The following is a 27,908-nucleotide window of genomic DNA, read 5'->3' on the forward strand; positions in this document are numbered from 1 at the left end:
CCCTGCAGGGTAGATGGCATAGTCAGCCTGTGGAAGGCAATCAAACTCATTGTCGGTTGCAATCTGAGCCAGCACTTGAATTCCCCTCTCCACAGCCGAGAAGCTGATGCCTTAACCTGGCCGCTTCTCTACAAACTGAGAAAACAGTGAACCAAACCTGGAGAGGAGAGGGTTAGGATAAAATTGCAGAAGAGGTGTCAGCTCAGCTCCTTCACCTCTTCAGTGGCTCTCTGCCTCTGCTCTAGGGTTCCGCACTGAACACTACACCTGGAGTTACAATGTAATGCAGAAAAGGGAAGAGATTCTTTTGGTCTGACTTGTTCTCAGCCCACGGCCGTGAGAAGTAGGTGATGTCCCATACTAGGTAGGTCCCCACGATGAGCTCCTCCACCATAAAACTTCCTCCCCTAGAGCCAGCTCCTCCGCTGCCATTCACTTCAATGGAGTCATTGCCCCTTGTGCACCAACTGAGGACTCAACCTCTAGCATTTCCTATTTTAAAAACCTCTGTTGGTTTAATCTCTACATCTGCATGAGGTGGAGCTGCATGAGAGCACTTCCTTTTCTGCTGCACAATGCTGTCTGTGCAGCTCTGGGACTCGAAGCTGCTGTCAGACACACATGCTTTGGGCAGCGATCTAGGCACAGAGTGAGGGACAGGAGACCATATGCACTAAGGGCAAAGGGAGAAACGAACCTGCTTGAGGAAGTCACCATCCTGCAGGAGGCTTCAAGTAAGTCCTTTGGTTTGAACGGTGTTGGCCCAATTCTGATCTTGCATGCAGCAGAGTAAATCAGGAGTAGCTCCAGTGCAGTGACACTGTGTAAAAGTGGTATGAGAGGAGATCAGGCCCATTTATATTGTGATTGGTGGTCCCCTCAAAGGCTCTCCTGGAGCCAGAGGAGGCAAATGGGGTTGTCAGCCTCTTGGATGCAGCCTATGAAATGCCCAGTCTATTAAAGGAAACAGAAAAAAGTGTCACACCCTAGAACTGATCTGAGTTGGGGTGTGCGGTGACTAAAGTAGGAGTGAGCACTACAGAGAGATGATTGGGCTCTCACATTAACTCTCCGTCTTAGGGATTCCAGTCCCACCTATTGCTGGGCTGTCTAAGGGTATGTCTAGGAAGCTGGTCCATGCCAGCTGACTCAGCCTCGTGGGGCTTGGACTAAGGGACTATTTAACAGGGGTGTAGACATTTGGGCTCTGGCTGCACCCCGAGCTCTGGGACCATCCCACCTTGCAGGGTCCTAGAGCCTGGGCCCCAGCCTGAGCCCAAATGTCTACACCACAATGAAACAGCCCGTTGGTCTGAGTCCTGCGAGCCTGAGTCAGCTGGCAGGGGCCAGCCGTGGGTTCTAATTGCAGCGTAGACAGACTCTAAGTGCTCAACAGGTTATTTCTAACTGCCCATAGTGGATCCAGCTGTTTGCCTCTCCCAGGGGAGCTTCCAGTTCTTTCTTCTTATTGTCTCGCCCCATGTCTGCTGGGGTGCAAAGGGATTTCTTAATCTTTTTCCAGTTTTTCCCTCCCTTTAAGCTGTTTCACGGGGGGAAGAAGGGAGGTGCAGCATATGAACCCCAGCGGGAGCAGGGTCACAAACATGCTTCAGGGGGCTTCAATCACTTTCCCTTTTTTCTGGCTATTGGGTAGTGGATGCTGGAACTGTGTTCTGCTGTAACATGTAAACCTAGGAGAAGAAGAAGGTGATAAGCACCAGGGCCGCCCAGAGTGGGGGGCAAGTGGGGCAATTCACCCCAGGCCTCACAGGAGCCCCCACAAGAAATATAGTATTCTATAGTATTGCAACATTTTTTATGGAAGGGGCCCCAAAAATTGCTTTCCTCAGGCCCTCTGAATCCTCTGGGTGGCCCTGTGAAGCACTGATCTGTTTCTTTCTTTAGCAAGCTGCATCTTTCTCTCCTTGCTGAAGTGAAACGATAAGAGGAGGGTACGTGGGTGGGTCTGGCTACCTTGGAGTTGGAGATGTAATTTCCAGCGCAGTGAGACGTACACCCGCTACCTCTGATGGCACTATCATAGTAGACAAGACAACAGCAGTGCAGCAGCCATGGCGGCACAGGCTGTCTGTCTCAGTACGATCCCACCCAAGCCCCTCGGCGTGTATTCAGGGGACTAGTCACTTATGTAGCAGCAGCTACACTCCTATTTCTAGCACAGGAACTCAGATCTGGTGGGCATACAGTACATCTACCCGAGCCAGAAGTTACACTCCCAGCTGCAGCCTGGACGGCCCCTTTGTGTCTGGCTGTAGGAGAGGCAGAGTTCATGCTCTGCTGGGAAAGCCTCAGCCCCGGTTCCCTGGGAGCACTGGCCAGCTCCTGGGACAAGCTCTGTGCTGGAGAGCATGCTAGACCACAGAGCATGTGAGTTGTCCCAGTTAAGGCTGGTCTACACTGGGTGGGGGTATCGATCTAAGATACGCAACTTCAACTACATGAATACCGTAGCTGAAGTCGAAGTATCTTAGATCGAGTTACCTCGGGTCCTCACGGCGCGGCATCGACGTCCGCGGCTCCCTGTGTCGACTCCGCTACCGCCGCTCACTCCGGTGGCGTTCTGGAGTCGACGGGAGCGTGTTCGGGGATCGACATATCGCATCTAGATGAGACGCGATATATCAATTCCTGAAAAATCGATGGCTACCCGCCGATAGGGCGGGTATTCTGGACGTACCCCTAGAGGAGCCTTGGCTCTTGAGTTGAAGCAGTAGCAGCTCTTGCTTTGAGCTTTGGAGGTCCCTGGTTCCAGCCCCAGTGCATCAGCCAAGATAGCAACTGCCACATGAGAGCACCCGATGAGCAGCGCTCCATGCCCAGCTTCTGCTCCCACTCAGCTGTAGGCGAGAATTGCCACAGTGAGGAGCGTCTGCCCCATGCAAAACCCCTCCTCCACTCCATCGATGGAAAGATCTTTTCCATTGGTTTATGTGTGTACAGTGAAAATTACATTTACCAACAAAAATCGAATCCTTCCAAGCCTACTTGTTGGGGTTGGGTAGCTTTAATCTCTGCCTAGGCTCTATAGCTGCCTCACCAGCACAGGCTGTCAGGAAGACGTGTGGAATCAGCACATCTCCCTTTCCAGTCCGGGCCAGGTTGTTCCAGGGCTTCAGGATGGAAATGGAACTGACAGCAACTTGTGCCATTGCGTTCATGCCCTTAGTGGACTTTCTGCCGCTGTACCCAATGGGCCCAATTCTCCTCTCACTCGATGTAACTCCACCAGCTTCAGTGGGGTTACTTCTGATTTCCACCAGTGACAGAGTTAGAGTCTGAAACTCACTATGAAAATGAAAAACTGTAAGCGGACACTTACTATTATTGACCGTAATAAAACGACTCCACCGATTTAAAATCCAAAACCACTGCACTGAAGCTCAAAACAACTGACAACGTCACTTTATTGCATAGAAATAGTGCTCAGACTAGCATAGCAAAGTACCACTTTTCTCTATTTGATTCTTACCTATTTTCAGATGTGCTTACTAGCCAGTTGTATTTCTAAATATTGCTGCATACCAATATGCTCCTGTCTATTTCCTTTCCATGGCCTAATAAGGTAAAGGCAAAAGTTAATTAAAGTGCCTGGATCAAAGTTGTGCTCTCCTGCCAAAAGAGGTTATAAGTGGGTGTCTGTGTCCACTTTTCTGTTACATTGGAATGACTGTTAATTGCATTACATGGATATATTGCTGTTTTGTATTAGTTTAATATTTTTGACAGTGCTTTTGGGACTAGTCTACCTGTGCCCTGAAGATGCCACTCAAAGTGGCAAAAATTAATTTATTTTCCCCTTAGCTTGTACATTAACATAACACAGATGAGCTGTCCAATGACAAATGGATTTGTGGACTGGCTGGCTCAGAGGAAAGGTACGGGGACAATGCAGCCTTTCACCCCTAGGTTGCCCATTCTAATCTGCCCCAGGCTGCAAACCACTATCAGCTGGTGCCTCTGGGAAATGAAGGGCTGGTCTCAGTCCAGTTCTTAGTGAACACATATCCATATCATTACAGCTGTTCTCCTAATTGCTAGGCCTGTGGCATCCTTCTTAGGACTCTCACTAATGAAGACTAAAGGGCCATGGTGACTGAACTATCATCTCTGGGCTGTTGAGAGAGGATCCCGGCAGCTTTAAGCTGCAGTGGGAGGCAAGTGGGGATACTTGCACTGCTCCCAGTTACGCTGGTATGCCCTGAATATGAGATTTGGACATTGGACTATAACCTATGAACTATTTCTAAAATAATTCTTTGCAACTACAAAGCTCACCGTCTCTGCTATGAATCTGCGCCTAAGTGGACTGAACTTGTATCTGAATGTTAGGGCTGTCAAGCAATTAAAAAAATTAATCGTGATTAATCAGACTGTTAAACATTAATAGAATACCATTTATTTAAATATTTTTGGATTTTTTCTACATTTTCAAATATATTGATTTCAATTACAACACAGAATACAAAGTGTACAGTGTTCACTTTATATTTATTTTTTATTACAAGTATTTATACTGTAAAAAAAAAAGAAATAGTATTTTTCAATTCACCTAATACAAATACTGTAATGCAATCTCTTTATCATGAAAGTTGAACTTATGAATGTAGCATTATGTACAAAAACACCTGAATCAAAAAATAAAACCATGTAAAATTTTAGAGCCTGCAAGTCCACTCAGTCCTACTTCTTGTTCAGCCAATCGCTCAGACAAACAAGTTTGTTTACATTTGCAGGAGATAATGCTGCCCGCCTCTTGTTTACAATGTTACCTGAAAGTGAGAACAGGTGTTCTGATGGCACTGTTGTAGCCGGTGTCACAAGATATTTACGAGCTAAAGATTCATATGTCCCTTCACGCTTCAACCGCCCTTCCAGTGGACATGCATCCATGCTGATGATGGGTTCTGCTCAATAACCATCCAAAGCAGTGTGGATCAACGCATGCTCATTTTCATTATCTGAGTCAAATGCCACAAGCAGAAGGTTGATTTTCTGTTTTGGTAGTTCAGGTCTTTAGTTTCCACATCAGAGTGTTGCTCTTTTAAGACTTCTGAAAGTATGCTCCACACCTCGTCCCTCTCAGATTTTGGAAGGTCCTTCAGATTCTTAAACCTTGGGCCGAGTGCTGTAGCTTTAGAAATCTCACCCTGGTACCCTCTTTGTGTTTTGTGAAATCTGCAGTGAAAATGTCCTTAAAATGAACATGTGCTGGGTCATCATCTGAGACTCCTATAACAAGAAGGTGTGAGTAACTGGGAGTAATAGTTGGGGATTGGTCCTGCTTTGAGCAGGGGATTGGACTAGATGACCTCCTGAGGGCCCTTCCAACCCTGATTTTCTATGATCTATGAACATGAAATATATGGCGAAATGTAGGTAAAACAGAGAACAGGACTGTGCTGTGGTGGCTGCCCCATCCCCATGCTACATGGGGCTGCAGCAGGCCAGTGGGCCTGCGCAGATGAACAGCCAATAGGAAGAGGGCTTATTGAGAGCCAATCAGGGCCCAGATTGGAGACAGCCAATCAGGGCCAGGCTCAGCCCTATAAGAAGGGTGCTCATGGAGAGAGCAGTCAGCAGTGCTTCTATATCCTGGGAAATTTCCCAAAATCTGGGAATTTTTGAGTAAAATATTTCAACTTGGGAAATTGGGAATTTTCATTCAAAACCTAAATAATCCTGAGAAAATTTCATAAAAAGTAAAAGACTTTCCAAATCTGAAAAATCCTGGGAAGTTTTCATAAAAAGTAAAATATTTGCACTTTCATAGATTCATAGACTCTAGGACTGGAAGGGACCTCGAGACCTTCTTTCAAATTTCCCTCAAAATGCATTCTTCCATTGGTGAACATTTGTCACGTGATTTTCATAATCGGGCTGTGCTGCTCTCCTATTGGTGGTGCTTCAAAGTACTATATCATGATGACACAAGTGAAGTGACAAGTGCACATATGCACTCACAACAAACCAACCTCAGGAACAGCTGGCTGGCAGGTAATGAGGAGATGGTTATCAAATTTATCTTCTAGGTAAGGTTTCTTCCAAGAATTAAATATATTGCAATACTTACTGATTATGATTAGTTTCTTGATCTGTCATTAAAGCTCTACAATTTTGTCTTTTGTGCTTGCAGTTGCACAGAGAATGTGGACCAGAGCATTCAGCTGTTCATAAGTTTGTAACAGCACCTTCCTCCAGGCAAATATTAAATATCTTTGCCTACTGTATTAGGTAATAATATATAATAAGTTTGTTCTTTCTGTTTGCTTTTTTATCTTATTTTATAATCATATGTTTACTTTTTATTTTTTCAAAGTAACTTTGATGTACAGTACACAGTACACTGCAGGGCACATGCTGTACTTATTAAAACTTTTGTATTAATACTTTTGTATTGTAATACTTTAGTGAAATTTGTGTAAAATACATTGTTTTCTATAATTTCAATCCTACTCCTCATGTGTTAAATATTTTATTTACTGTATAAGTAACAAATTTAAAATTGAAAAACATGTCTATACGTATAAAAATTTTAATAAATGTGAAATATCTCGAACAAATAAGAATAATTTGGATATAATATATATTATATAGTTATTAAAAACACACATTACGTTCCCTTGAAATTTTGAAATAAAAAACTTTATTGGGAATTTTTCATCAGATTTGGGAAATTGTTAGCGCTAAGTTGGGAAAAGTTGGCATCACGATATAGAAGCACTGGCAGTCAGTCTGTCCCAGACCTTCATGCGGGAAGATCTGTCTTCAGAGCAGGAGACCAGCACCTCAGACAGAGCAGCGCTGGGCAGGCTCAGGGGGAGCACAGTAGGGATCCGGCCCAATACCTGCCAGACTGCAGGCCCTGAAAGAAAGGGCCTAGAGGGTGCAAGGGGCCAGAGGGGAAGTGGCCCAGGGACAGGTGGACAAGGAGAGAGAAGGAGGGCAGGGAGGCTGCCACTAGAGGGTCCCTGGGTCAGGATCCAGAGTAGTGGGTGGGCCTGGGTCCCCCACCCTTCTCCCTTGTACTGCACCTGGCCATGCAGTAGGGTGGCTGAGACAAACTGCAACCGGCCCTTGAGATAAGGGGCTAGATTTTAGAGGTTGCAGTTGGCCACTGAGGCCAGTGCCAGAGTTGCTGAACAACGCTCCCCAGAAGGGGGTGAGGATTGACTAGGGGGTGCCGCCGGAGAGCAGTGTCCTGAAAAGGACACCGCCGAGCAGGGAGCAACGTGGGTCCAGACCACAACTGAGGAGCAGAGGATGTACAGGACATCACCAGCAGAGGGTACTCCCCATGGACTGAGCTAATTCCCAGAACAACCAGTGGGAGGCGTCACGGTGATGAGTCTCAACCCTGTCACACGGACATATAATTCTCTCCCAAGGAGTTCAATCATAAATTTAATTAAACATTATTTTTTTAACAAGCATCATCAGCATGGAAGCATGTCCCCTGGAATGGTGGCAGAAGCAGGAAGAGGTATACAAATGTATAGCATATCTGGCACGTAAATGCATTGCAATGCTGGCTACAAAAGTGCCATGCAAATGCCTGTTCTCACTTTCAGGTGACATTGTAAATAAGAAGAGGGTAGCATTATCTCCTGTAAATGTAAACAAACGTGTTTTGTCTTAGCAATTGGCTGAACAAGAAGTAGGACTGAGTGGGCTTGTAGGCTCTGAAGTTTTGCATTGTTTTGTTTTTGAGAGCAGTTATGTAACAAAAAAAGTCTACATCACTAAATTTCACTTTCACAACAAAGAGATTGCACTACAGTACTTGTATGAGGTGAATTGAAAAATACTATTTTTTGTTTATCATTTTAGCAGTGCAAATATTTGTATTAAAAATAATATACAATTTGATTTCAATTACAACACAGAATACAATGTATGTGAGAATGTAGAAAAACATTCAAAATATTTAATAAATTTCAATTGGTATTCTATTGTTTAACAGTATGGTTAAAACTGCAATTAATTGCGATTAATTTTTTTAATCGTGATTTATTTTTGTGAGTTAATTGCATGAGTTAACTGTGATTAATTGACAGCCCTACTGTATGTATATTGATCTTTAAACCTTACTCTGTCTCTTTTTTTTAAATAAATTTTAGTTTAGTTAATAAGAATTGGCTGTAGCATGTATTTGTGTAAGGTCTGACACATTCAATAGCCTGGGAGGTGTTGTGTCCGATCCTTTGGGATTGGTAGAACCTTTTCTTTTATATGATGAAATACGATTTACAGAAATCACCATATTTGACTTAGGTACCTGGATGGAGGCCTGAGGCTGGATCACTTTAAGGGAACTGTGGTGTTTGGACATCTGAGTAACCAGTGAGATAATAAAGAAACTGTTTTATGCTGGCTTGGTAAATCTAAGTATTGGAATATCCACCAGCTTTTTGGGGATTGTCTGTCCCCTATTGTGCAGTTCACCCTAACTGAGTGACCACAGCTGGCCCCCACTGGGACCCCAGTCACAAAAACATTAACTCTCGGCTTCTTGCAGCTGCAGCTCATTGAATCTGCTCTTGTCTTGCTGTATATCAGGAATAACACTAATATACACTGGAGTGCACTTATAATAAAGGGCTCCGGCTGTTGTCAGAAACATTCCTTCTTTCCTCTAGTCTAATCCTAAATGGAGCAGCTCCCTGTTATGGAAGGAGATCCAGTCCTTGAGTTGTCTTTGGAACTAAGCAGCAAGAGTTAGGGAGAGACAGGGTGTGACAGACACACAGTTCAGGGCTTCCTGAATGTGGTTACCACCACTAAGGTTATCATCAGAATCCAAATCCTCTGTTTACTGTCGTCTGATAAACCACCACACTGGTTACAGTGAGGACGATATCAGAGAGTTTAAAAATGCCCTGCGATAGGCCTCCCTTGGGTTTTAGATCATCTATTTAGATTGTAAGATGCACAGAGCAGAGATTACATCTCCTACTGGCTTGTGTAGCACTGTCTGTGCATGTTGTCAGCACTTTAACAACAGTGGTAATTGAAACCAGAAAGCAGAGCCTGTATGTCTCTTGCAGGAAATGAGCAACATTTGGAGCACCATGCGGAGGGACTCACCCTTGTGGACCTGCCTCTTCTTGTATCTTGCTGCTCTTCTGCTCCAACAGGCAGGTATGGATAGTTCTTTATTCAGAGTTCTGACATCTCTGCTATCGTTTCGCTTAGCAGGCCACCCTGACATCTGCCGACAGTGATTATACCAACCTGAGGACAAGTCTGGCATCCCGGTCAGGACCCCCCACATCTGCTCTCACGGGAGTCGCTGAGTGATTGCAGTCACTGACACCTTCCTGACAAAAGTTTTGTTTTTGACAAAGTGGCCTTTTCCAGCAAAAAAATGGGTTGCACAAAACACACACACACACACACACACTCACGTGTAACTGCAGCAGCAGAAGATTTCTGTGGATCCAGGGGCACATGGGGAGCTGTGGTGAGAATCAGTCTCCATGAAAGCAGCAGTGTGCAGGGCTCAGCTCAAACCCCTCTTTCATCTCCCCAAAGGCCTTTGCGACTCTCTTCCCTGCCCTGGTGGCAGGCCACTTGTTCCAGGTACAAATTCATTCACGAGGTGCAGCTGTGAGAAGATTGCAATGGCAGGACAGAGCCCTCACGGCTCTAGCCCAGGATGGGGAGGGGGTGCTGTTTATCTAAGCCATGGAAAGGTGGGGGGAGCTCTCCCTCTGCTTTCCTCATACTCTCCTGCATACCTTTACTCTAACCCCCAAGATCTGTCAGGTGATGGCATGTCACGGGATGGCACAGGGATCAAACCTTCTTCACACGGTGCTGCCACTCCACGCATCCCGACACGGCTCGTTTCCCTTCCAGACCCCATAGAGGCCCAGGAACGCTGTCAAGTACCCACACAAAAGGGAATGAAGGAGGAGGTGAACATGGTGGCTGACATGGACAACCGCATGGAAAAAGGAGGCTATGTACAGAGTGGGAAGCTGGACAGGTGAGTGGGGAGCACACACAGGGGGCTTTTCCAGATTACACTCTGGGGCCAGCTCTCTGAGTCCATCTCCTGCAGCTAGGGCTGCGAGGGAAATTTACAGAGAGGCATTTTGAAGTAGAAGATGGCATTTTGATCAAATGGAAATCTGAGTGAAAAAACCTGTTTTTGTCAAAAATTGGAAGTGGGAGGTGTCAAAAAACTAAAGACATAGAGATAAAACAAATCAGGTTCAATAAAAAGCCAAAAAAAATTTTTTTCACAGAACGTTTGCCAAAAATGAAGATTTTTCTCTTTTCCTGAAATGTTTGAAAGGGGAGAACAATTTATTTCTAGCTGCATCCACAGCCTCCCTCCATGTCTAAAGCAGGTTACAAACATTGCTCCCACCTCATAACTCCTCAGGGAAGTGGCTCAGTATCATCATCCCCATTTTACAGACGGGAAAAGTAAGACTGTGTCTACCCTGCAAAGAAAAACCCAAGGCACCGAGTCTCAGTGCCAGGATCGCTTGATATGGGCTCGCAGGGCTCAGCCTGCAGGACTAACAATAGCAGCCTAGCTCTTTGGATTCGCACTGGGGCCCAGGCTCCAAGCCCCTTCCCCTCTTGCCAGGTTTCCGTGCCCAGAAGGTCCCAGTGGCATTGTAGGGCTGCTCCGAGCACTCAGAGGTTAATTGTGTCAGAGGAATGGCTAAGCTCAGAGGAGGAATTAAGCCCCTGTGTAAGCAGCTTCTCCCAGACTGCTCTACAGTCCATAGACTCAATGCAGACAGCCCAGAGTCAGCCCCCTGCCCCAGACCAGAGAGGGGGGGAGAGACAGGATTTGCTGAAGGTTTTTAGGGCTAGCACAGGGGAAGGGGAGAGTCAGGGTTAGCGTAGGGGGCAGAGAGATGAAGGGGAGGAGGTGGAAAGGGCTGAGGTTCACTCACCAGGGTAGCTGTGTGGCATCAGGCAGACAGCAGGCAAGCGAAGCTGAGACACCCTTGTTCTCCAGGGCATCTCAGCTGAAGGGGAGCAAGTGAGGAGGGATTGATGAAGAAAAGCCAGGCCCTCTGTCCCAGTCCTGGTCAGCACTGCCCATATCAACTTTGCATCCAGATTTGGAAAGAAACCAAAATTTCTAACCATTGGAATTTTCTGTGGGATGGCTCATCTGTTTTTTGACCAGAACTAGTTATTTCTAAGTATAATTCTAAAGTCAGACACCCAATATAATACAGACTCGGATCAGCCACACCAGCCCCTACAGACAGGAAGCCTCATGGACAGGCTTGGCACAGTCTCCCAAATGAGGCAAGCCCAAAAAAAACCCATTCTGTCATTTGTGTGAGGAACGTTTAAAGCTGACGGTGACAAGGTCTGATGTTTGAATCTGTCTCCAATTTTAGTGCCCCTAGTCTGAAGGCAACCTCTAACGCATGATGATACCTTCTGGAGATGATCTTAAATACACATCTTCAGTGTCTCTGTCTCTTATCTTCATTCAGTCCCTTGTTCTTTTCTCCCTCCTCATACTGTCTGCCCCAGCACTGGCCTCTCTGGCCTTCTCCGCCCCTCTGAGCGCCGATTCTTGTTTCTCCATTCTAGATTAAAACAGTTAGAACAGATGCTGTTGAAAGTCAGTTTCCAAGAGGACAACTTCACTGTCATATGCCCCAACATTCAGACTTTCGTATTCAAGATTAAGCCAATGAATTTCCGATGGCTGAATCTCAGCAGCAAGTCAATACCGGTCAGTATCCCCCTTGCTCTAATGCCGGGCTTTGCTTTCTAATCACTCTTCCCAGCGTAGGGCCTCTCATACGGACAGTGTTCTGGTGCATGGAGCGATAGCATGAGCTTTTGTTTCCATAGGAGTCTGATCTTATCTCCATTACCTCCTTTCTCTGTCTCCCCTGCTCCATTACACCTGCCTCTTCCTCTTTTTTGGCTGAGTGCCTAAAGTAGATCTACAAAGGAGCAATTTCCAGAGGAGATGAGATTAGTTTAGTTCCTTCCAGCTTGGTTCCCTCCTTGCTCAGCTGGCAGAGCTGCTGCCCACTGACCACAAGAAACCCTATTTGCATCCTGGCTGAAGTAGTGTGAACACTTGAGGTGTGCCGAAACTCCAGGCCCAAGGACTAAATGGGGCTTCATTGACTGCTGAGGTCTGACTCCAGTATGTCTGAGCCAGCAGATATAAACACAACATAGGTAGGCTGGATGGATAGACAAGGTGAGGTGGGATGCTGAAATCTGCCCTGCCCCACAGAGGATGGCTCAGCAGGGTCCTTAAACCTTATCTCACCCTCCTTTTCTAAACCAAGAAGGAGTGGCATCCTTTCCCTGCTGTCTCCAGCCACCTGCAGCACTGTTGGCTTGGATAGGTTTTCTTTTCTACGTTAGCCCCTCCCACAGCAAGACTATGGTAATTAGGGGCAGAGTTGGGATCCTGGCCAAGACTGAGTATTTACATTTGGGGAGCCCAACCTAAGTCTCCTTGAAGGGTCCCGAATTGCAGAAGGTGCTGAGCCCCTCACCTCTGGAAACCAGGCTGTTTGGACACATCTCAAGAATCACAAGCCACTTGTGAAAAACTCTGGGCCTCTCAGCACACTCTGGTCAGGGGCATCATTTCAGAAAAATTCTGGTGGGGAGGACAAAGCTGTGTTAGTATATAGACCAGTCTTTGTGGTCATATTATTTCCTTCAATGTCTGCAGGTGGGCGGAAGCAGAGCACAGAAACTTATGAAAAGTTGAGGAGGAGAAGGAAACCAATGTTGGGGGAGCAACTGCCCCTCTTGCTCATGTTTTTACCCTGTACATGTCAGCCCTTGGCCCTGGGCTTTTTTCTCAGGCAGCCTGGAGGTGTCTTCCCAGCCAGCCAGCAGAGCCAGTTGGAGGTGAGAGCCATGCACTCACCCTTCCCACAACCCAAAGCTTCAGACGCCTGAGAACAGTCTCCAGTGGCCAGCTGGGGTTTCAGTCTCCACATCTGCCCAGAGTGCTTTGTGCCGGGAATGTGATATGCTGACGCTTCCATCCAGGGAAGAACTTTTGCCAGAAGGCAGAGGGGACAAGGGAGAGATTTCAGCTTTATCTTCTTTGACTGAAAGCCATGTAATAGTGCAGCAGTGGGAACAGAAAATCGTCTACATGGCCTCTAAAGCATCTGGGGGACTTCCTCAGTGTTAGTCCCTGAATAGATCAGACCGCGGGTTTCCTGTATCTCTGCTCTAATAATACTTTGAGTTGAATTTCCTTCTCTTTTTAGAGTAACCTTTCTGCAGTGAAAGTGAGCACTTACATTATTATCACGAGAAAGTGTAACAGGGGATTGAACTGGGGACCTCCAGAACTAAAAGCATGAGCCACACTCCCAAGGGGGCTGTAACAGACTCAGAGTCATTGCTGATTGCACCTAGAGTGGGAACACGCACTCACAATTCCAGAGTTTTCACAAACACACATGGCCACACCTCCGCCCATCTCTAATCTCGACTGCCCCTGGAACCCGTTGTGTCCACACGTATATTGTGTGTTCAAAGCCCACACGCAAATGTGCCATTTACTACACAAAGCAAAATACAGATTTTCAGTCTAAAATGATCTGTCTCACATTAACTAAGGGAAAACAAGACCAAAGTCTCCAGGGTTCAGCTTCATCAAGGTATGTGTGCACCTATTGAAATCCATTGATCTTAGACGCCTAAATATCTTGGTGGAGCTGGGCCCAAGATTTTAGAGAAGGATATGCCAATGGTTAGGGCACTGATTTAGGCTTCCTGGGTTCAAGACTCCCTGTGCCACGTTGGGCAAGTCACAGTCTGTCGGTACCTCAGCTCCCCATCTGTGAACTGGGGATAAAAGCGCTTCCGTACTGCCCAGGTGTTGTGTGCGATGCTCAGATGCCAAAGGAATGGAGGCCATATACGTTATAGCAGATGGACAGGAGAGAGCTCAATGCGTGTATCTCTGCTGCAGCCATTTCTGGGAGCAAACTGGTTACTGAACTCTGCACCCAGGGAGTGTTCTCAGAGATTTAAAAGGGCATGTGAGCGTGGCTTTGAAATGCAGGATCTGACTATCAGGTTACAGACAAGGGTGCATGAGGTAATACCTTAGGGCATTTAGGGGTAGGAGTGTGCAGCCCACAAGAATCAAAATCCAGCATCTGGAAAGCATCATGCAAAGGTGCAAAAGGAACCAATTTTATTTTACCACCATTCTACTATTAAGAAAATAAAGGGTAATTTGGGGCACTTCAATGGCAGGGGCACAGTTTGAGACACCTTAAAGGGATTGATTTCCAGAGGGACGAGCTCCAAATTTTCTGAAAGTCAGTTCCCTTTAAGGTCTCCAGCTCGGCTCCTAAAGATTGACGCATTCAGAATCACTAGTCACTTTTGAAGACCTTGGTAAAGCCTAATTTAGGGACTGGCCTGAACCAAACCCTTTGATCCAACAGCACCCCTGCAGGGCGTGGCTCTAAACTTTGCAAACTGGGCCTGACCTCTAAAGCAAATGGTAAGTCACGGACCCAAGAGAACCATTCAAATGTTTCTGTAAATGAAGGTCTGAAGGAGGGAGCCTGTAGCTTCCATCTGCCCTGTCACTTCTACCATAAGGTGACCTAGAAAATGGTGAGCCTCAGTCACAATCTCAGTCACAATATTTGTTGCCACCATACAAAATCCTAAACTTATCATGGAGCAATAGGACATTCAGGGCTTCCAAATCCTCTTGCTCCAGCTTCTCAACCTTTCCTCTTTTTGACCCAGGTGGCAAGACAGAGATTCCCAGACACTATTTCACCCAAAACTCTGAGAAAAAGCTTCTACTAGTCATTTATACCACACCCATCACCATGGTATTCTCATATCTGACTTGCCGGAGCCCTGCCTCACAAACCTCACCTCTCTTCATTTCCCACTCTTCTGCTCATCTAATACTGGTCTCCTCGCTATACCTCCATGCAACTGCACCACCTTCTCCCCCACAGCTCCTGCTGTGATCGTCAGTCATCTATATTACTGTAGCATCCAAAGCACCAGTTAGGATCAGGCCCCCATTGTGCTGGGGAGCGTACAGACATAGATGAGGAGACATCATGGAGAATGGAGGTGTTTGTTGCCCCTCCAGTAGCTGGTCCATAAAAAAGGTTTAGGAATCAGCTACAGGGCTTCACTTAGTTCTTTAGCAATTCATGCTTATAGTGCAGAAGGTCCTGGGTTCAAACCACACTGTTAGCCCAGATGGGTTCAAGTACATGAATAAGTCTCTCTCCCTCCAGCTACAAGCACATCCGACCCAAGCACTGCTCTTTTCATCCTTGCCTCATTTCTCTTCTCCCTCCCTCCGCTATCATTTATCTCACGCTGACACTGTGCTTCGCTCTTTCCAGCATGCTGGCACACAGGGTATTTGAAAGATGCTACAGTTATTGAGTTGCACTGCAGCCCCCTGCGATCGCTCTTTCAGCACTTGCTTCTTGTCTTTAAATCATAACCTGACATTTGTCAGTTTGCACCTGGGAATGTTTCTGCTTCAACCTCAGCAGTCCAAGTCCAGAACCCAACACTCCATGCATTTCCCAGCTGAACTGATGAAGAAAAGCCGGAGTGGAGTGGCAGAAATGAAACTTGTCTGCATTTATCTCAACACTCCTGGCCTGTTCCAGGTTAGACACTCTGAAGTTTTACCAGTGCGGGTGGGTTGGGGAAACAGAAAAGACATTAGTTTGCACATACGCAGCCCCCTTTCTTTTGAAGAGCTGTCTAGACTAATGCACCAGACCATATGTACGGGGCCCTTCCCCAACACCGAGATGCAGATGAAGCAGGGCAGCTGCTTAACAGCATGCAGCAGCCCTGCACGACGGTTTCCTTATTTATGGCACAGAAGTCGAGAGGAATGCTATATGTGGGGGGAGGGATAGCTCAGTGGTTTGAGCATTGGCCTGCTAAACCCAGGGTTGTGAGTTCAATCCCTAAGGGGGCCATTTGGGGATTGGCCCTGCTTTGAGCAGGGGGTTGGACTAGATGATCTCCTGAGGTCCCTTCCAACACTAATAATCTATATCCAATTGGAAGTGCAGGGGAATTTAGAGAAGGCAAGGGCCCCAGATATATAGGAATTGTCTCAGGGGAACACTTATCTTCTGGTAATTTAAGCCCCAGGAAGCTGTAAAGATGTGGTTAGCCCATGGTCAAGCAACAGCAAGACTTGTCTGGCCTTGCTCATTAATTGGCTGCTGCAGCCCCCTATGATCAATGCTAAGAAAATAGCTTCCACTGGTGTTTCAATGAGATGAGCAGGACGTTGTCTCTAACCCATCTGTCTATCTAGCTGGGTCCTTTCATTAACAACATACTACATGCAGGTGCCCACAACACCCACACATGTAGTGTAGAGGACTCTTAGGTATAACATGGGAAGCAGCAATGCAATCTTCTCGGTGCAACCTCAGTAAGATGTGTTGTGAAGGGACACCTCTTGGAGCGGAAGGGTAGTTTGGCCTCTCTGACCATTCTGTCCATGGCCTCCCTGATGAAATGGTTAAGCATTGTGGTGTGGGAGGTTTGCAATGTGATGCACCGGCCTGCAAGGAACTGGATTGAGACCAACAAACTCATTGCACATAGGCCATCAGATTGCCCATGGATAGGAGCAGCGTTGGTCATCTGCAGATGAAAGGCTCCCTATCTCAGTGACCTGCCCACTCCTGGTAATAGTCTTTATGGGTCTGTGCATTGTTTCTTCTGCTCTGGCTTTGCAGGATGGGAAGAATAGCTCCCTACTGAACAATGACATCTTAGGGGCCACCCTTGCAAACACCCGCGTCACCAACCTCACTGAGCCTGTGGAGATCCGGTTCTGGCATAACCAAACACTGGTGAGCTGGTGATCATGGCCCACAAAGGCATTTAACAGCAGCTATCACTCTGGGCAAGAGATGGCAAATAGCTCTCCAGGGCACCGGAGAGGGGAGGTCAGTGTAGCTGAAGTCTCAGGAACAGCCAGGGCTCTTGAAACCCAGTGGGAATTCAACCTGCTGCTTGAAGGGTGGATTTGGGCCAGTATCTCTCTGCCTCGGTGTGCAAAGAGGTGGGAGTGAGCACATAAGGACCTCCCCCTCCCTGAGCCCTGACACCATTAACTGCCTGGGATCCCAAAGGGGAAAGCGATCCTGCTCCCTGCTAGCAGTGTGCTCAGGTGCTAGGGGCCTGGCAGGGAATGGCAGGCTAAGAGCAAGATCTCCCCTGGTCTGTACCACCCAGTAGAACTAGCTTGGCACGGAGGAGGGAGCATGCCACTTCCTCGAAGGGAATGCAGCGGGCATGCCCATGTGTGCTCCCTGGGAGGAGTTCTAGCTGAGGCAGAAGCTGTAGCAGAAAACAGAGTAGCTGCTGCAGGGATGGAGTGGGGCTTTTGAAATGCTTCTCTCCTTCTCTGACTTCACCTGGAGCTACGGGAGAGAGGCGGGAGGTCCTGGATCATTGCAACTAATAAGGTGTGTGGTGGTTGGTTGGTTTTTAACCACAAACCCAGTGCAGCCCCACTGACCCCTGCCAACTCTTTGTGAAATGTTGCTGAGACTCTGGGGGTCAGCCCACATGCAAGTTGTCTTTGTCCGGACTGGGGGGCAGGTGGGAATTTTTAGCTGGGAGAGACGTGCCCCCAAAGTGGGCACCATGCAATGTAACCAAACTGTGCAGACGTAGGAGGAAGCATTTGACCTTTGTGCTCTCGGGTATATTGGAGACACGTCGGAGAGCAGCAGTGAACTGATTACAGGGATTTAGAGGAAAAGATTGCAAAGCAGAATGTCCAAATGACAGAGCTCTAAGACAGCTGCTTGATAAGTATGTAGGGCCAGATCCTCACCTGGTGTAAATCTGCTTCAGGGAAGCTACGCTAATTTACACCAGCTGAAAATCTAGGTGTAAGCAGGGAGAAAGAAAAGAGCATAGGGTACTCCATAGGGGTATTATTACTCCAAAGGGTTATTATTACGAACTCAGAGTAACAGGATAAAACTGATTAACTATCAAATATTTCCTCACTACACTGCAGTATAGTCTCCCAAGTGATGCAGTCGATTCCTGTGATGGGGCTTCATGTTAATAGTGGGAAGGAAAAAGTGCTGGGAAATTTGCTGTAGGGAACAACGCTGCATAGGCAGGAGGGACCAGTCACAAAACTTTTCTCTAATGAGCCCAGGTTATGTACATTGCTTGGAACTAAGGGAACACAGACATCTCACCATATGCCTCATGTTTTCTCCCCCTGCCCCCCAACTAGGATAACTCAAATGCGAGCTGTGTCTTTTGGGTGGAAGGAACAGGTAATTATGACACTCACGGCATCACGCGGTACCTGTACATGCATGCAAGGAAGGAGGAAGTGGCAAAACAGAGATGGTGGGAGTCGTTCAATGGAGAGCACATTGCCTTAGACACCAGGGGGACCTAAGGACCAATCATGCAGCTGCAATTTACCAGACTGACTCTGGGGTTTCATGCTATGACCATCCCTGTCTGCTGCCAGACTATACTCACCCCAGCCACCTTGCCAGGAGAACCTGGGAACCCCGACCTCCCTTGGCTCCCAGCAACAAACATCCTCCTGCCATCCCAGAGCAGCTAAAAGCTGCCAAACCCTCCTCCGCTCCGTGCTGCTTACAGAGAAGCCCCCTCTGTGCACAGAGCCTTGCTGAGCGTAGGGCTATATGGAGACCCACACTGGCACCTTTTGGAGGACTAAACCCCACACCTCTCAGGGGTTTCCTGAGTGAGTGCCATTGTCATGCATGAATTGGGTGGAAAGCAGGCCCAGGTCAGCCAGAGCCATCTGCAAACAGCCAAGCAGGGCACAGGCACTTCCCACAGGCTTGTAAAAGCAACTCCCATTTTTATGCCCTGCTTCCAAGGAAGGAGTCATATAGACACCCAGGGCCATAGAATTTAAGGCCACAAAGGACCCCCAGATCCTCTAGACTGGCCTCATGGATCATCGGCCACTAAAAACACAACCAAGCACCAAACCACCACCCACCGAGCGGAACGTTACAGCCCTCAGAGACTGAACAATTGTGTGCCACAGGCAGAGAACAGGGACTCAGGTTCCCCCAGTGCCTGGGGCCCCTGCAATGACTTGGAATTAAGTGAGATGCACCCAGATAAACCTGGCAAGTGACCTGCCCCCCACGCTGCAGAAGGCAGCACAAAAACTGCTCCAAGGTCCTTGGCCCTGAGAACTGGAGGCTTCCTGCTCTTAGAGGGCCTGAAGGTGCCCAGGGCTGGATCTTAGGGGATGGCAGGGGAGGGTGCAGGGAGAGGGGGGGAGGGGACGCAAGCTGTCCCTCTGGTGCAGGATTTGGGAGCAGCGTGGGAGACATTTTGTCCTGCTAGCTTTATTCCTTCCCTCCACTATATGCATGAGAACAGCTCTCCAGGGTTGGGCACCAACCCACGTGAGTCCTAGTGCTGTGTAGCCTTGAACCACAACTAGCCCAAACCCAGTCCCAATGCCGGCCTACGTCTAATGTCAACACTCCCTGCTGCAGTAGCAACACGAGATCACATCTTGCCCCACACTCTGATTGTTTTTGCTGTTGAAGATACAGGGTAACATTTTCAAAAGTGCCGAAGCCCCACTGAAAATCAATGGGCTTTGGGCTCCTAAGTGAGTTGGTGCTTTGGAAAATGTTGCCTATGGGCTTTCCCGAGGCTCTGCCTCACTGTTCAGTGGCTGTGGGCTGCTTTCCTTAAGGACGTTTCTCCCTCTTGCAGAAAACAACAGCCTGGGGAACTGGAGCAGCGTTGGCTGTGAGACCATCCACTGGAAAGACGTAGTGCTGTGCCAGTGTAAACACCTCACCTACTTCGCTGTGCTGCTGGTAGGAAGGCTGTTTCTCCCCCACTGCTCTTGCTCTGTTTGGGGATGTATGAGGCTCTCTCCCCCGCCCCCAGCCACCAGCCACAGTCTTTGCTCCCTCTCAGTCCCTGTCTCTCAGGTGCTCTAGTGCAATGGTTTTCAAACTTTTTTTCTGGCAACCCAGTTGAAGAAAATTGTTGATGCCCATGACCCAATGGAGCTGGAGATGAGGGGTTTGGGGTGTGGGAGGGGATCAGGGTTGGGGAAGAGGGTTGGGGTGCAGGGCTGAGAGCTGCGGGGTGGGGCTGGGAATGAGGGGTTCAGGGTATGGGAGGGGCTCTGGGCTGGAGCAGGAGGTTGGGGTATTGGAGGGGGTCAGGGCTCTGCTCTGGGCTGGGAGTGCAGGCTCTGGACTGGAGCCGGGGATGAAGGGTTTGGGGTGCAGGAAGGGGATCTGAGTTTTGGGGGGCTCAGGGCTGAGGCAGGGGATTGGGATACAGGGTTGGGGCTTGCTTCAGCCAGCTCCTGGTCAGCAGCGCAGCAGGGGTGCTAAGTCAGGTTTCCTACCTATCTTGGCACTGTGGACCACGCTGTGCCCCGGAAGCAGGTCTGGCTCCTAGGCAGAGGCGCACAAACGGCTACATGTGGCTCTTGCCTGCAGGCACTTCCCCCCAGCTTGGTTCCCAGCCAATGGGAGTGCTAGGCCGGTGCTCAGAGCAGGAGGAGCGCGTGGCACCCCAGAGCCCCCCCTGCCTATGAGCTGGACCTGCTGCTGGCTGCTTCCGGTGTGCAGCGCGGTGTCAGAACAGATAGAGATTAGCCTGCCTCAGCCAGGCAGCACCGCCGATGGGACTTCTAATGGCCCAGTTAGCGGTGCTGACCAGAGCCGCCGCAACCCCAGTGCCTTCCATTGAAACCCACTGCTCTAAAGCACTCATCCCTCTCCCAGGGCTGTTTCCTGTTTGTCTTCTCCCTGACTCATTCCCCGCCAGCCTCTCTCAGTGCTCTGAGCAGCTCATTTCCCCGCAGCTGAGCTCCACCATGAGGCCTGCTTCCGTTTCCTTTTCCTCTTTCACACCTGCCCTGCAGGGGCTGAGAGACGCGCAGCACCATCCTCTGGGGCCGCCTCACTCCAGCACCCCAGTTACATTGGGGGGATGGCTGCACATGCGCGTACCCCCACAAGGGTTACACTAGGACCCACTCTGCCCTGCCCCCCCACCTTCTCACCCCTCCTCTTGGACCTGCTGACCAACCTCTCTCACGGGGTCAGAACAGGGGGCTGAGCTTTGAGGCAGTTCCCCCATTCCCCTCTGAGCTCTGGAAGAAGGGAGGAGACAGGACAGAGGCCAGTGACATCCAGCAGCCTCAGGGATGGGTGCCAAGCTCGGGGGGGTGGAATAGGCTCCAGGCCTGAAGAAGCTGGAGGGGGTTGAGGGGAGAATGAAAGGCCAGAGCAGCCATGAAGGCCGAGTACTAGTGCAAAGGGCTGCATTCATTCCTCACCTCTTCCCCTCCTCATCCCATGCAGAAAATCTCCTCAGCGCCCATAAACAAGGCCATCCTGGCTCCTCTCACCTACATCTCCATGGTGGGCTGCAGTGTCTCGGCTGCTGCCTCGCTTCTCACCGTCCTCCACTACCTCGCCTCCAGGTAACCCCGTTGCTGTGCAGAGCGGCTCCTGCCCCTGGTGCCTAGCTGAGCTGAACCAACAGGGGCTCCCTCAAGAGAGATGCTAAACCAAATTCATCCTCGATGGGGACGTCCTCCTGAGGCCCCTGGGGTTACACCCGGGATAAGTTTGGCCCTTTTTGGAGAGTTACACTTGCCATTCCCACCCCACAAGTCGTCAAGTTCCTGCTTGAATTTCTGCAACGTTCTCCATCTGCTCCCAGGAGGGATCCAGTTATCCCTGGCCACATCCCTCGCAGCAGAGATGAGACAGGGGCCAAAGCAGCAGCAGGTGTCAAGCAGCCGAGTTCCATTGAAATATATGGAACAATGCCGGCCCACAGCAGCAGAGGATCTGGCCCAGGGCTTGGCTGTCATGAATTCTTCACTGAGGCTGCGGGACACAGACAGATCTTGTGGTTTTCTGGCTTTTTAGCTCCCAGCCTCACTCAAGCCTTGTCTACACTAGAAAGGGTTTGCTGGCACAATTATGCGCACCAACCTTCCTAGGGCAGGCTCGGCCAGGGCCAGATTAATTCTCCTGTGGGACTGGGGCTACTAGATTTTGTGGGGCCTCTGTATACAAGTCTTTTTCCTGGGAGGGAGCTTGGTGCAGGAGGGGCTGGAGAAGGATTCTGACCTGGGGCAGGGGCTTGGGGTGGAGGAGGGGGTGCAGGGTCTGGGAGGGAGTTTGGTGCAGGAGGGGGCTCCGGGCTAGGGCAGAGTGTTGGGGTGCAGGAGGGGGTGCAAGGTGTAGGCTCCAGCCAGGAGGCGCTTACCACAGGTGGCTCCCAGCTAGCAGTGCAACAGGGCTCAGGCAGGCTACCTGCATGGGTCCTGGCCACAGGGAGCTGCGGGGATGGTGCTGGGGGCAGGGGCAGTGTGCGGAGCCACCTCCCGCCCTACCAGGGACCGGAGAGATGTGCCAGCAGCCAGCCACTTCTGGGAGCGGCTTGGGGCCAGGGCAGGCCGCCTGAACTCCCTGGAGATTGCTGCCTGTGATTTATTTTTCCAGGAGCCCCCTTGAGCCAGGGCTCCGGGCTGCAGTCCCTAAAGCCCCTACCTTAATCCAGTCCTGGGCTCGGCTGTACTGCAACTGGTATCGTTTATACCTGCTGTCCGACGCACTTTGAACGGCATCTACACTAGGGCTTTGGCCTGTAAAGAAAGAGAATAAAAGTCACACCCCTAACAGAACAGCTGGAGTCACCAGTGGTTCTAATACAGACCTGGCCTCGCTCAGTGTGCACTGCCTGTGTATCACCACATGGTCTTATGGACTCAGCCCCCAAGGAAGGGACAGGACATTTCCACACACTCCCCAATGTGGGCCTTATCGAGATGAGACAGCTCTGGCGTTCTCCTGTAGCACACGCTGACTGGAGGGGATGTCCCAGGTGGAGGGGCTGGGGGGCATGGGCGGGCAGGAGTGGATTGTGTTGCATGCTTTGCACCCCCCCCGTCCCCATTTCGAGGGCAGTCAGAAGGAACTGAGTTCTATTCGCGGTGTTCATTTTAGGAAAAAGAGCAGAGATTATACAAACAGAATCCACATGAACCTGCTGGGTGCCCTCTTCTTGCTGAATGTCTTCTTCCTGCTCAGTGGGACCCTGGCATCCGTTCATTCCACATGGCTCTGCAGAGGCGCTGCTGCCTTCCTCCAATACTCCCTGCTCTGTTGCTTGACCTGGATGGCCATTGAGGGCTTCCACCTCTACCTGCTCTTGATCAAAGTCTACAACGTGTACATCAGGAGATACGTCCTCAAGCTGTGTGCCGTTGGCTGGGGTAAGTGCAGGTTCTCTACCCAGAAAGATGCCTCCCTCACAGCCCACGAGGAGCTTTGTTCCTCCTGCCAATACCACAGCCCTACCGCTGCACTCTCTGTAGTGTCACCAGATTCTAGTGAGAGATGTATCCACATTTCAATCACTCAAGATCTGGGGGGTGGTCAGACCCAGGCATTGGCCTGTGGGAGGGAGGCTGTCCACTGCTGATCAAAGTGCTCTTTTAGCTGCATTCTCAGAGCCAGAGGACAACGGCTCTAGAATTATATAGTAATTGTCTGTTTGCAATGCATGAGCTTGTTGCATAGTAAAGAAGTAGGGGCTGGTTGCAGAATTTATATCCAGATTTGGTTTCCAATCCTTCCTCAAATGCTCAGGGGTTTTGATGGGGCCCACCTCTCATGTCTACGTTTTCCATATTTGACAGGGGTGTGGGGGAGGGAATCTACAGTGCCCTACCAACGTCTAATATTAGACAACCTGGTTTACCTGGAGTGTGCTGGGACAGCAGAAACTTCTTTGAGGGACAGAACTGCATCCTGCTCACACAGCCACGACCTGCTTTTGTGTTTCTGCTCTCAAAAATGGCCCCATATTCCATCACCACTTGTCCCATCTGCCTTACTGGATTCTTCCTTCCTCCAGTGTACTTCTCTTCCTACCTATGTCCAAGGGCCAGCTCCTTTGTATGCTACCCAGTTTCCTACCCTCCAATTACTTGGGTCCTTCTTATGTATTTCCATCATGTTCTATCATAGCTTAGTCAGTGTGTATCTCTCGCCCCCGCAGGATTGCCAGCCTTAACTGTGGTTAGCATTCTCATCTTCAAGGAAGAGGCATACGGGCTGCACATAATTGAAACTGACACGGGCTACAACAATACAACTATGTAAGTGTTAGACATGGGTTTGATGGTCCACACACAATCGTGTTCTGCCATAATGGGGTTAAGCAGGGGTTGAGGCTGGCTTCCCAGTGGTACGGTAGGTCTCCTAATCATTAAAAGCTTCTGTGCTCCCCAGTCCTTCCTGGTTCTTTTCCACATGGTCCTATCTTCTGCAGAATGCAGGATAAAAAATGTGGTTCTATTCTCCTAAGCCTTGTATCCTACCTCCAAGCAATGTGCCATCCATGAAGTGCTCTGATCAGATTCATGGGCAATGAAGATTAAGGCTCTGGCTATGCTATAGAGCTTACGGAGGTGCAGAAGCTCTCCTGCCAACATAGCACTGTCCACTCCAGTGCTTAGGTCATTATAACTTACATCACTCAGGGATGGCTTAGTCACACCCCTCAGTAACATAACTTATACCAACATACGCTGTCATGTGTACATAGCCTAAGTCCAACTCTCCAAAACATGGCGACTTTCCCGGCTGCATGATGCTGGTTTAGAACAATTGCACCATTTAGCCAGCATTGTCCTCTTTCAGCCTGTCCCAGGATTGTGGGATGCTTTGAAAACTACAGTGCCATTCACACATCACTAGACCATTTCTGGTGGATGGTGCTGTCCTCTACTTGGAGTATGGAGCTATCCTCTGCCCAAGACATGCTCGGACTCCCCAGAGGCAATGCAATTTTGCAAGTATGTTGCCCTTCCCAAAGAACAGGGCAGGTCTCCAAAGCATGGTTCCAGCCCAAAACTGTGGTCCCATTTCCCCACAGATGGTTCCGCTCCCTTTCCATTGGCACTGAAATCCCATCTCAGCTATGGCGCGATAGGCTTCCTGCAACACGACACCCTTCTCATGCACCACTGTGGTCCCCCCTTTCCAAGGTGTGCGGGGATTTATTAAGGCAAATTAGAGCCTGAACTCACCAGCAACACTAAGCAGCCCCAAAAGCCTTTCCACTCCATCCGAGACAGATGTCCCTTCTGTCCTCCTCATAGGGAATCCCGTTTGCTGGCACGCAAAGCAGCTGGCTCCCCAGCAGCCTTGCACGGATGTCTGCTACCCTATCTGGGCTCTGACCACAAGGCTTGGATCCCCGGGGCCCTGCTGGAATGGTGTAATTCTCATGGCGTGGTGTCATTCCCAAAGCATGACATCCCTCCCCAGCCACAGGGTCAATCCCCACAGTGTGGCATCATCGTCATTAGCATACAAGAGTCTCCTCCTCTTCTCCCTCAGGTGTTGGATCACAGACAAGGCCCAGGCTGTTCATTACATCCTCAACGTGGGCTACGCTGGAATCACCGTACTCTTCAACATGGTCATCTTAGTCACCGTCATGAGGATGCTGAGGAAATTGAGATCCAACATGAACAGTCAGAAAGAACAAGTGAAGAAGGATCTGGTGACAGTGCTGGGACTGACCTGCCTGCTAGGAACGACCTGGGCACTGGCCTTCCTCAGTTTCGGTGTCTTCTTGATTCCTCAGCTCATCCTCTTCACTATCATCAATTCCCTCCTGGGTCAGTGAGGCTGCAGGGCCCGTGTTCAGGCAGTGAGATGAATGGGATGGAACCAGAAGTAGTTTAAGACCTGAAGCAAAGCCCTGTCAAGGGAGATTCTGCAGAAGGAGGCTCAGAAGGCAGGGCTGGATTAGCTCCAGGGTTCTATTATCACTGTTTTAGGAGCAGCAGAATCCCTTCGAGCTTTCTGCTAGTTCCTGGTCATTGTGGTTATAAGTAGCATGGTTCTCAGCCACCACCAGGTCAGTGTGCTTCTGCTGCTGCTGCCCCCACCTCTGAATCCAGGCGTGGGGAGGGGAAAGGACATAGAGGTTGCTGTGAGGTCAGATGGCCCTGCTGCTATGTTACTCACTTATTGACATGGGCACCATGGAGCAACCCTAGTTACCGAAGGCTTACAATGTGCTTTCCACCTGCAGGGTTCTTCATCTGCCTCTGGTACTGCACCGTCTGCCGCCAGCCGGACCCCAGCCCCTCCACCGGGAGTTCTCAGATGACAAAATAACCAGGCCAGCCAGCTGGACTATGCTCCCAAAAGGGCACAGCTCACCCCCCCAGGAGCAGACTCACTTGCTGGAACTGGCCTGCCCCAGTTGCCCTAGGCAAGTCTGCGCTTCCGATGGAGGATTTAGCAAGGAAAGAGACACACTCCTCAGTGCCTTCACACACGTGGCAGCAAACAGTGCGACAATGAGCCTTCAAAGCAGCTTATGCAGAGTTGTCGAGAAGGTGAACAGGACCTGGGTGAGACTGAGGGGTCACAGAACAGTCACTCTCACAACACAGGGAATTGCTGTTCCCTAGGAGGCTATAGGCAGACAATGCTTGGGGCATTGATTCCCGCTGCATTGCGCCTTGTGTCTTTATTTACACCTGTGAGTGCAGAGAAGGTGCACATCGCTACCAAACCAGACCTCCCCACCCACTCACACCAGAGGTAATGTCGTACAATTACTTCACACACACCACAAGGGGCAAAGCAAGGAGAATCAGAGCCTCTGTGCCTGTCCCCTCCAGGAAGCTATAAACATCCCGGTTTGGTACATTTCCTTTTCAAATCATGCGATGATTCTCCTGTCCCGGTCACGTCACCATGGAGAGAGATTCTATACTCAGCTAACTGCCTGGCACAGGCCCCTACCATTCAAGCTAAATGAGAGGATCCGTTAGCAGTACGGGACTAATGACGTACATTGGAGCAGTTCTGATTCCATTCAGTAGAGGGTAATGGTGTATGCAAGTTCGTACACACACCGACCTGCTCACCCCAACACCAACTCATTACGAACAAATCAGAGGTACCTTGACTTTTGAGGAGGTTGAAACTCAAATCCGAACCCTGCTGCTCAAGCCCATCTCTGATTTAAAGAGGACAGGTGAACAACAGGGGAAGGAGATGGAAGGAAGCTGCAGAAAGGAAAGAACTAGAAATTGGAGAGGAGGAATTACGGAGCAGGGCAATAAAGAAACAGACATGGTGAAACAGGGAGCACAGGGAAAGGAAGTAATAGCAAAGGGGCTGTGAATTCCTGGATGCTGGAGACTGTATGCGGGACATCAGCCACTGCTCACTGGTGAGTGAAGAGATCTTGCCGCAAAGGTAGATGCTGCAGCTCAGTTCTCTCTCTCTCTCTCTCTCTCTCTCACTCACAGACAAGTCCACAGCCTGGATGGACTAAACCTGGAACAAATGTGCTTTCGCTTTTTTAATGATCACGTGGGGAGTTTATTACTCTTTTGAACCTAACCAAAGGCTTCCATTAAACTGCTTTACAATGGGGCATCCACCCCACCCCCACCACTGCCTTCTCTGGCCAAAGCCCATTCCCAGTGTTGGACCTTGTTACATGCAAATGACTGGAGCCAGCCTACTGGAGTAATATAAACAAACAATTACCCTAGTGACTCCTCTTGAAGCCATCCAGTCTGTTATGTATTTGAAGCTGGGCCTGTGTCAAAATTTCTTGCTGAAGGGTCCACCACAGAATAAGTGTGTTTAACTGAGGCCCTGCTACTCATGCCCATTGGAAGGCTCCACAGACATATTATCATAGCTGGGATATGGTCCTGTGATCATAGGAGTCCTTGTGGCACCTTAGAGACTAACAAATTTATTTGAGCATAAGCTTTCGTGGGCGAGAACCCACTTCATCAGATGCATGGA

General features: G+C 49.2%; 1 protein-coding gene across 5 annotated transcripts; it reads left to right on the forward strand.

Annotated features, from left to right (window-relative positions):
- Window positions 1–532: 532 nt before the first annotated feature.
- On the forward strand, window positions 533–27,877 carry ADGRG5 (adhesion G protein-coupled receptor G5). 5 transcript variants are annotated; one of them, XM_050923299.1, is made up of 14 exons: window positions 644–734; window positions 8,293–8,361; window positions 9,066–9,159; window positions 9,889–10,009; window positions 11,596–11,740; window positions 15,546–15,668; window positions 16,767–16,883; window positions 18,293–18,335; window positions 19,783–19,889; window positions 21,399–21,520; window positions 23,058–23,326; window positions 24,115–24,214; window positions 25,461–25,744; window positions 26,164–27,877. In XM_050923299.1, the coding sequence occupies exons 3-14, from the start codon at window positions 9,069–9,071 to the stop codon at window positions 26,247–26,249; spliced, it is 1,608 nt and encodes a 535-aa protein (XP_050779256.1). In that variant the 5' UTR covers window positions 644–734; window positions 8,293–8,361; window positions 9,066–9,068; the 3' UTR covers window positions 26,250–27,877. The 5 variants fall into 5 exon arrangements, with proteins under 5 accessions (XP_050779254.1, XP_050779255.1, XP_050779257.1 ...); XM_050923300.1 differs by lacking the exon at window positions 8,293–8,361 and having other exon boundaries at window positions 637–734; XM_050923297.1 differs by lacking the exons at window positions 8,293–8,361; window positions 9,889–10,009 and having other exon boundaries at window positions 533–734.
- Window positions 27,878–27,908: the final 31 nt, after the last annotated feature.

Source organism: Gopherus flavomarginatus, chromosome 14 (assembly GCF_025201925.1).
Source record: "Gopherus flavomarginatus isolate rGopFla2 chromosome 14, rGopFla2.mat.asm, whole genome shotgun sequence".
NCBI lineage: Eukaryota > Metazoa > Chordata > Testudines > Testudinidae > Gopherus > Gopherus flavomarginatus.